This window comes from Podarcis gaigeae (genome assembly GCF_964106915.1).
Source record: "Podarcis gaigeae genome assembly, chromosome: 16".
Classification (NCBI taxonomy): Eukaryota; Metazoa; Chordata; class Lepidosauria; order Squamata; family Lacertidae; genus Podarcis; species Podarcis gaigeae.
This window is the reverse complement of record NC_139693.1, coordinates 21,951,862-21,961,954: the sequence shown is the minus strand read 5'-3', so window position 1 is coordinate 21,961,954 and position 10,093 is coordinate 21,951,862. Positions and strand designations below refer to the sequence as shown.

General features: G+C 51.3%; 1 protein-coding gene across 2 annotated transcripts in view; it reads left to right on the top strand.

Moving 5' to 3' along the window:
- Window positions 1–2,330: 2,330 nt before the first annotated feature.
- Window positions 2,331–10,093, top strand: part of DTX1 (deltex E3 ubiquitin ligase 1) — a 51,507-nt gene continuing 43,744 nt past the window's right edge. The window contains exons 1-2 of one of the 2 annotated variants that reach the window (XM_083717280.1): window positions 2,331–2,456; window positions 3,296–4,651. In XM_083717280.1, the coding sequence (XP_083573406.1) occupies window positions 4,393–4,651 (259 nt within the window). In that variant the 5' untranslated portion in view covers window positions 2,331–2,456; window positions 3,296–4,392. Of the gene's footprint in view, window positions 2,457–2,770; window positions 2,864–3,295; window positions 4,652–10,093 lie in introns of those variants that run through there. The other variant, XM_083717281.1, reaches the window with a different exon arrangement.

Here is a 10,093-nt window from a genome sequence, read left to right as displayed (position 1 = left end):
CACAATGTCTCTGTGTCGTAGGTTAGGCTGAGAAGCAGTGACTGGCCTGAGGTCACCCACAGACCTTCCTGGATGAGTGAGGATTTGAACTCTGGTCTCCCAGGTTCCAGTCCAACACTTTAACCACTAAGCCACTATTGCCTCTTTGGAACAAAAGAAACAGTTTGCGCATCCTGGTTTTAAAATGAAATGTGCGGAGTGTTTGCAGTTCAGCATTTTTAATTTAATTAAATCACAATACCATCGTGACCACAGAAACGGTGTTTGCTTCTGATATCCTGATGCTTAAACACATTTATCTGGGAATCAGCAAATTAGGGAAGTTTTTAATGTCTGATGTTTTATTGTTTTTTAAATATTTTGTTGGAAGCCGCCCAGAGTGGCTGGGGAAACCCAGCCAGATGGGCGGGGAATGAATGAATGAATGAATGAATGATAGCACTGTTTTGTTGCAGGGGCTTTTCACTCGTGGCTCCCCCTCTGTGGAATGCTTTCTGCAGTGACGCCTACCTGGCACCTTCATGTTCATCTATTTGGTGATGGGTAAAGCGGGTGGCGCTGTGGGACGCGGGTGGTGCTGTGGGTTAAACCACTGAGCCTAGGGCTTGCTGATCAGAAGGTCGGCAGTTTGAATCCCCACGATGGGCTGAGCTCCTGTTGCTCGGTCTCTGCTCCTGCCAACCTAGCAGTTCGAAAGCACGTCAAAGTGCATGTAGATAAATAGGTACTGCTCCGGCGGGAAGGTAAACGGCGTTTCCGTGCGCTGCTCTGGTTTGCCAGAAGCGGCTTAGTCATGCTGGCCACATGACCCGGAAGCTGTACCCTGGCTCCCGCGGCCATTAAAGTGAGATGAGCGCCGCAACCCCAGAGTCATCCTTGACTGGACCTAATGGTCAGGTGTCCCTTTACCTTTACCTAAAGAGTTACCTCTCTCCACCCACCACCCAGGCTCTGGATGCCCTTGAGATGATGTCTGCAGTTAATGTGCTGCCCAAACTTCCTGTGACCAGGTGGCGGCGGCTTGATTTTCTTTTGTTGTTTTGCGTGCATGGCACAAATTATTCCCGAACACATACGATTACATTGCAGATGTTTTATACAAATTCTTTAAGTGGTATCATATATTTTTGCTGATGCCTTTAAATGGGTTGGCTTTGGGTAACAAGTGTCTAAGAAGTCTATTCTTCTTCTTCTTCTTCTTCTTCTTATTATTATTATTATTATTATTATTATCGCTTTTCTTCAGCCAGAACTCGCTGGAACTCAGTTCCAGCCCCTCTCAGGTAGGCAGCATTGCCATTATAAGAGAACAAGGGAGGCATTCATGGCGAGTTCTGGCCCCTCTTTCTCTAGAAAAGTACCACTGATGATGATGATATTTTTATCCTAAATAAACATGTGCAACTCAGGCCACTTATCTCTGTCTATAAGATATGTATTTTTAAATCAGAAAGGGTGAACACAGCAACCTCTGTGGACAACAGAGCATCAAAAGCTGCCTTGGACCAAATCAGTTGGCCCCCAGGGATAGCTCAGAGGGCAGAGCATGAGACTCTTATCTCAGGGTCCTGGGTAAGGGCAGAAGATTCCTGCATTGCAGGGGGTTGGACTAGATGATCCTCAGGGTCCCTTCCAACCCTACCATTCCATGATCTCAGAGCCTTGTCTACTCTGACTGGCAGCAGCTCTCTAGGGGTCTCTCTCAGCCCTACCTGGAGATGCTGGGGATCAAGCCTGGGAACCTACTGCATGATGAGCTACTGCCCTGCACTGTGTACTGAATCAGCCCCTTGGTCCATTTAGCTCAGTATTTCCTACACTGACTGGCAGCAGCTCTCCAGGATCCAGACAAGGGCAACATTCCTAGCCCTGGTAAGGAATGAACCTGGGACCTTCTACATGCAAAACAGATGCTCTACCTACTAAGCTAAGCCCCTTCCCCCCAACCATCATTGGATGTTGGGGTCCCAGAACTCTGGGACCCTCCAGTTGCTATTGGACTCCAACTCCCATCAGCAGCAGCCAACAGGGCCGTGAGGCAGGGGTGATGGGAGTTGGAGTCCAGCAGGAGGAAGAGGGCCACGGATACCCCATTCCTGGGGTAGGAGCCTTTAGAAGAAAACTCAAATTCTCCCATTCGACCTCCGGCTCGCTCCCGGGGCTGTTCGTTTGGCGGAGGGCGAGAACGGGAGCGCGAGCGCTCTGTGCATGTCCAGAGGCGCTCTTGACGCTTTTCTTTCACAGGTCCCGGCGCTTGTTTGAAACCTGGCCTGGATCCAGATAAGGTGGGAGGAGGGGAGAGAGGGAGGGAGAAAGAGAGAGAGAGAGAGGACCGGCTGGCTGCGGTTTCTGGCCGCCTCCGTGGGAGGGGCGAGGGATTCCCCCCCTCCCCTCCCCTCCGCTCGTTCCCACGGCTGCATCCAGCCTGCGCCATCCGGAGCTGGTCGCGGTACTAGGTAGGTGAGGTGGCGGGGTGAGGGGCGCGCGCCCACCTGGAGGACAGGTGGCGGGGTGGGGTCTCTGCGGCAGGACGAGGCAGACCCCCCCCTCCTCAGCTGCTAGGAGAAAAGCGATCTGCCCACCCCCTTTCTCTCTCCCCCCACCGCCTCTAAAAACCTCCTCTTGACACACTCTCTCCAACAAACGAGGCGTTTTTACGCTTGGAACCGGGAGGGGAGGGGTGAATGGAGCTGTGGGGAGAGGGAGGAGGCGATTTCGCGGCGGTGTGTACAGAAGCTGATTGGGCCCCTCTTGGTTCCCCCCCCCCATTGTTCCCTCACCAGCACCCCCTCCAGCAGCGATCGGCTGCCCCCCTCCCCCCCAATTCTCCTTTGTGTCTGGCTCTTAGAATTTCACCAGCCAGGTAAGAAACAGTTGGGAGTCCTTTCTTCTCTTCGTCGCCCCCTCCCCGCCCGCATCTTGATGCATTTTGGGGTATCTCGCCCCCACCGCCGCCTGTGTGATGTGGGCAGATTAAGCAAGGGGGGGGGGAGAGAGAACAGGAGATAGCATTCAAGAAGCCTCCCCCAACCACCCAAGATATTTCATTCTACCAGGCAAGACAATGGGCAGGTTTGGTTTATGGAGGGGGGGTGGGAGGAGGGGAGAGGGTGCCAGACTGGCAGATAGACTGGCAGACCCAGCCACCTACTAGACAGATCATAGCGGCAGGAGAGGAGGTGCCACCACTGCTACCCGCTTGCCATAGGAAAGGGGGGTGCGTCGCTGGAGAGAGGAGAGTTTCCTCCTGACGTGAATTCATCATCCTTATTGTGGTTCCTTTTTCCCATTCCAGGCTGGCTCCCTCCAGTCCTTGCATCAGGCAGAGTCGAAGGACCAGACCGAGCTGCAGAAAACAAGGATGACACAGCCTGGGCTGGTGGCGGGGGCGACCCCTGAAAGCTGGCAGGCTCTCCCCTGCCTTCTGCTCTGCTGCAGCCCTCTGGTCTAAAGCAAGCAGCCTCTTGACCCGGGTCAGCAGCTCTTGCCTGTCGCCACCGCAGGCCTCTGATCTCCAAACCCTGTCCTTCTAGCCTGTTGTTGTGGCTGAAAGAGTGAGGACTCTGCCACAGACTGGCCGGAGGTTGGATCTGGCCCCATTCCCTGCAGAAAGCTTTGCCCTCCGAGGCCACAGGATCCTACGCAAAGGGTCAGTCTCCTGTCTCCATTTCTGTAGTGGGGGTCCCTAGAGCTGAGCCGTGGAAGACCAGGTCAGACTGTGGGAAGCGTTGAGGAATTCTCAGGGGATGGAAGGGAGCTGGGCCACCTGAAAACAAGACCAGGAAGGGAAAACAGGAGGAGAGTCTGCTGAGAAGTCTTGGAGGCCTTGAAGGAAAAGACTGGAGCTCTTCATTCCAAGAGAAGGAGGTCTTCAGTCACCAGACTGAAGGCACACAAGGTGAATATTAAGATCTTCAGTGCCCCTGACTGTAGGCGAAGCTCAGAGGCCTTCGCTCCGCTGGACCGAAAGCACACAGAAAATTCACAGGCTTCCCCAATAATTTGGGAGACGTGCATTCATTGATAGCAGCCTCTATCACCACCCTCAGTGGTGGCCTAAACATCTCAGCTGGTCTGCTGTTGTTGCCATTTGGGGTGATTGAGACATTGCTCCTCATCGCCACATAGTCAGACGTGCCGCAAAAACCAATAGTTTTCCAACAAGACTGGCTCGCCCTGAAGAAAAGGTCACAAGCTCTCATCCTGCAAGGACTGTGTCTCTTGCTCTGTGTTCCTCAAGCCCCAGGTGACCTGGCTGTGGTAGGAGATGCAGCCTTCACAATTGAGGATCACACTCTGAGCCCCGCAGGCGCTCCCAAACCAATGAGGGGGAGGGCACCCGGCTGGTGACCCCCACCTGCCTCCCATGCCAGGCCGGCAGGGTCAGGCACCATGGCGCAACCTGGCACAGGGACCCTGGTCTTGGCGAACGGTTGGGGCTTCCCTCCCAATAATGTGGCCCGCGTCGTGGTTTGGGAGTGGCTGAACGAGCATGGGCGCTGGCGGCCCTACACGGCGGCCGTGTGCCACCACATCGAGAACGTTCTGAAGGAAGATGCCCGGGGGAGCGTCGTCTTGGGGCAGGTGGATGCCCAGCTGTCTCCGTACATTATCGACCTGCAGTCGATGCACCAGTTCCGTCAGGACACAGGTAAGGCGTAAAGTCACGCTGCTTTGTCCCCTTTGAGTAGGAGGGAATGCCATATGATGACTTGGGGGGGGGGCTGAGGCTGTCCTGGGTCTGCACTGGGTAGAAACAAGTGGCAATGCTTTTAATCATAGAATTGTTGAGTCGGAAGGGGACCCTCAAGGATCATCCAGTCCAACCCTCTTGGATGGCCAGCCAAGCTGTGTTTGAAAACCTCCAACAGAGGACAGTCCGCAACCTTCTGAGGTAGTCAGTTTCACCACTGAGCAGCTCCTCCCTTCAGAAAGTTCCCTCTAATGTTTAGTCGGAATCTCCTTTCTTATCATTTGAATCTGGTGGTTCGCGTCTGGAGCACCAGAAAGCAAGCTTGCACCATCCTCCACGTGACAAGCCCTTGAGATATTTGGAGATAGCTATCATATCTCCTCTCAGTCTCCTCTTCTCCAGGCTGAACACACTTAAGGCCCTCAAACTATTCCTTGTAAGGCTTGGTTTCCAGACCCTTGATTATCTTAGTTGCCCCCCGCCCCCCGCTCCACGTTCCAGCTTGTCAATATCCTTAAATTGTGGCGCCCAGAAATGGACACAGGATTCCAGGTAGGATATGAGCAAGACAGAATAGAATGTACTCTGACTTCCCTTTCACCTGAACACTATACTGCTGTTGATGCCGCCTAGAGATGAAAAAGATTTTTTTTTTTTATTTGCTGCTGCTGCATCACACTGTTGACTCTGGGTTGAGCACTTTCTATCGCAAGTGGAATCTATAAATATCTGCCAATTGCATAGAAAAGCAGCACATTGGGGACAGGTCTATGCTGGACCCCTATTCCCTGACATGCTAGATTTCTACATGCATGGAGGTGTATCCCCCCACACACTCCAGTTTGGAAACATTCAAACGTTTGGGCTTCCCTCTGCAATCTGGAAGCGATACAGTCTGACTCAAGCTTCTGTTTCTTGAGTCTACTGATTTTATAAGTTGGCCCAGAGGTTCAAAGGTGGAAGCTGCTCTGGAAACAACTTAGGCTGCCAATATCACCAAGAAAGATGTGTATGTGTGTAGGATTTCAGGCTTCTTGGATTTGCTTTGGGCTGGTTTTTTTTTACTAGAACACCCCCCAAATCTATCTATCATCTATCTATCTATCATCTATCTATCTATCTATCTATCTATCTATCTATCTATCTATCTATCATCTATCTACCATTCAGAGTGAAGTGCAAAAGGCAGAGACATGCCTTCCAACATTTCTCCAATGAAAATAGGGATGTCTTATTCAATAATAATAATAATAATAATAATACCCCAACTCTCTGACTGGGTTGCCCCAGCCACTCTGGGCAGCTTCCAACCTATATAAAAACACAGCACATTAAAAAAAAAACTTCCCTATACAGGGCTGCCTTCAGATGTCTTCTAAAACACTTCTAGTCACTTATCTCCTTGGCTTGGGGGTCGCCTAACTCTGTACCTTGCAACATTTCTCCTGTGAAAATAGGGATGTGCTTAGGAAAAGCAGGACATTCCAGGATCAAATCAGAAACCGGGAGGGCCTCTGTCCCTGAAAAATAGAAACACTTGGAGGGTCTGCCTGAGATGGTTAGGATGAAAATGCAGAGGAAGGTGCCTCTGGTCACATTCTTGGCCTGAGGGATTTGTTGTTGGGACTAGCGATGAGCTGAGCCCAGAGTCCATTCTTCATTTCAGCCGCCTCCTTTGGGCAAGGGAAAGTTGTTGTCGTATTGCTGCCGTGGGGAGTCAGAAACCCGCTCTCTCAAAGGGCTGTGTTGGCTACCAGCTTGGATGGCTTTAAAAAAGGACTGGGCAAACTCTAGAAGGGGGCTCTCCACAGCCGCTAGCCACAATGACTCTGCTGCCACTGTCAGATGCGGTGAATGCCGGACAAGTGGGGAGCGTTGTTCTTATGCTCAAATCCTGCTTGCATCTGGTTGGCCACTGTGAGAACGGGATGCTGGACAAGATGGGGCCATGCTCAGATCCAGAGGGCCTCTTCTGATGTCCGTTATGATCTGCAAATATATCCTGATTTACTTTCTCTTCACCCCTCTTTGCCACACAGGAGTTGATTTGAAGTGGGCTTCATGTTTTCAAAACACAGCTCTCGAATCTTTTTCTAAGCACCTCAGACGTTTCCGGGTGGGCAATGAACTCAGGGGAAATTGAACTGGGCAGTGATCTGGCTACTGGATAGGATATTAATTTGGGGGAATAAATTATTTTGAGATTACTAGGAGGGTCATGGCTGAGGAAAGCTGAAGAGCAGCGGGATTTATTTGGAGCAGGTTCCGTCAGGAAATTCACTGGGGGTAAATAAATTGCAAAGGAGCTGATCTAAGATGGCTGGCAAACTAATTGAAGATTTTATCTGGGGCAGTTTGGACGGCTTGCCTTTGGTGACATTTAACATTCTACATTTGCATAGATATGCATTAGCATATGCAAACTTTGTGGCTTGCACTGTTGGTGTGTAGCTCCAGTCTTCTTTTCAGTGCCAGGGCCAGAGAGGGCATGTTATTGGGCAGAGTATTAAAATGCAAGTAAATGAAATAAATAAAAGGCAGGAGTGCCTCTGGGGAAATGCAGAGTGCTTTTTGGCTTACTGCTGAAGATGTGCCCTGAGTCTCCATGTGTCTGATATGAGCTCTAAGGGTGAAGAGCAAGGGTGGGAAATATTTTCCAGCCCGAGGGCCGCATTCTTTGCTGGGCAACCTTCTGGGGGCCACCTGGTGGGTGGAGCCAGAGGCAAAAGTGGGTGGGGCAATGGATCTAAATGCTACTTTTGTACAGTAGGCTAATTTCTGCACACATCCCTGCCCACCCTTTATCCAGCCGACCAAGAGGCCTGGTCAGAGTTCAAGGACACATTCCAGCCAGGCAGAAACACTTGAGGAGGATGTGAAGCAGGGCTGGTGAAGGGCGTGGCCTGGGAGAAGGGGCGTGGCCTGGGGAGAGTGCGAAGGGCCTGATAGAGAGAGCCACCTTTGGTCCTTGGATGTGAGGATACTCATTCATGGTGCAGAGGCAAAAACAAAGAAACCAATTTCATCCAGAGTCGAGCTTCAGCATATGCATATTCAGTAATGCTTCTGAATACCAGTTGCTGGAAATCTCAGAGGAGGGGAGAGGGCTCTTGTGCTGGGGTCCTGCTTGCAGGTTTCCCACAGGATTCTGGTTGGCCACTGTGAGAAAAGGAAGCTGGACTAGATGGGCCACTGGCCTCACCCAGCAGGGTGCTTTGTATGTTCTTCTGCACCACTGGGCCAGCGTTCGAAATTCACCAGGCACATTTTGCACCTCACTATTGGCCACTTGCGACCAGGCGAAGATGACTAGGTGCCAGGAAGGCGTCTGACCCAGTAGCGTAGCGTGGGGGTGCAGGGGGGGCTGGCCGCACCGGGCGCAACATCTGGGGGTGCGCTCGTACTCGCAGCTCTCTGCCCCCTGCTAAAATCCACGGGTTAGGGGGCGCAAATTACTTGCCTTGCCCCGGGTGCTGACAACCCACACTACACCACTGGCCTGACCTCTCCACTCTTTCGAGGTGCATGCCTGGGGGTCCTTGAATCTTGACTCTTTCCACACGCTAGCAACACATCCTGTAGTGAATTCTATCATTATAGTTTATCTGCACAGTCAGAATGAATTTCAGGAACCAGAAGGTTGTGTTGAAAGAAATAGGTTTTTCTAGCCATCGGGGCCCAAAATGGCAACTAAGCATTCCGTTTTGGCGACTGCAACCCCAGTTTAAGGAGCCATTTGGCACCCAGCTTATATATCTGAGTTTCTAACACTGTGCTGAGCCTGTGCTTCTGTTTTTAGAGTGTAGTACTAGGAGGAGAAGGGACGCGGGTGGCGCTGTGGGTTAAACCATAGAGCTTAGGACTTGCCGATCAGAAGGTTGGCGGTTCAAATCCCTGTGACGGGGTGAGCTCCTGTTGCTTGGTCCCTGCTCCTGCCAACCTAGCAGTTTGAAAGCACCTCAAAGTGCAAGTAGATAAATAGGTACCGCTCCGGCGGGAAGGTAAACGGCGTTTCGGGGCGCTGCTCTGGTTCGCCAGAAGCGGCTTAGTCATGCTGGCCTCATGACCCGGAAGCTGTACGCCGGCTCCCTTGGCCAATAAAGCGAGATGAGCGTCGCAACCCCAGAGTCGGTCACAACTGGACCTAATGGTCAGGGGTCCCTTTACCCTTTACCTTTACTAGGAGGAGAGCAACCCAAATCTTTCATTCAGCCAGAAGCTCCCTGGGAGATTTTGGGCAAGTCTCTCCCTCTCTCTGCCTGACCTACCTCTCAGGCTTGTTGTGAGAATAATTGTTGGTGGGAGAAAACCGTAGCTCTTGCCTTTTGCTCCCTGGAGGAAGAGTTGGGCAAAAATGATACAAATAAAAGGCCTCGTGATTTGGCGTTTGTTCACCACTCCCTTCCCCCTCCTCCCCACACAGAGTTGAGCCAAATCAACAGAGGCGTTTGTTTTCCTTTTGCAACCCAGGTGCTGCAGAGATCCAGAGGGACCTGGGTGTGTCATCTCCTGAGCCTCCAGTGAAGGCCTTTTGATACCTTAGCCTAGAGACAGCCGGCTTGTTGTTTTTTTGTTTAAAGAGACTGGGAGGCAGTGCAATAAGGAAATCCACTTGTTGATAAGGACCTGGCAAGCCAGTCGCCCCCATTCCTGTACTTAGGCCACGAGGGATTATATTCTGAAGCCACACAAGACAGTTGCCTTGCTGCCGCTCAGCAGGGTTAGGCTGGATGGGAGTCCAACTGGGACCCCCTTATACGAGTTCAGCTTTGAGGCTGATAGTGGTTGGACAGTTAGACATGGGAGTCATGGGTTTGTTATGAGGAAAAAAAAACTTTATGGGGTATTCCAGAACCTGCGTAGAGTCCTTGAGGGTTCCCTATGGCTAGGAGGAAACAACAGAGGCCAACCAGAGTACAGCGAAGGGGGAGAAGTATTTGATCCCCTGCTAAATTTGCCTGGTGGCCACCTACAAGAAACGTCTGACCTCTGTAACTGCCAACGAGGGTTTTGCCACCAAGTACTAAGTCACCTTTTGCAAAGGGATCAAATACTTATTTCACTCATTATAGCGCGCATCAGTCTCCGACTTTTGTCTTCTGGGTTTCTGGAGGTTTTCCTGTTGTTATACTGTCTTTCACAGCTACAATAAACCTACCATTAAAATTATGGACTGGTCATTTCTTCATCAGAGGGCAAACGGGCAAATTTAGCAGGGGATGAAATACTCCCCTCCCCAGTGAATATTGAGAAGCAAAGCGGCTAGTAAGACTGATCTTTATTGAACTGTTGCTGCTGGGTCCCCACTCCCCACATGCAGGAGGGAGGAGAACCCTGAGCACAAGCCCTTATATAGACTTTTGAAATTTTGAAATTGCCCACCCTGTAGCCCAAGACTAC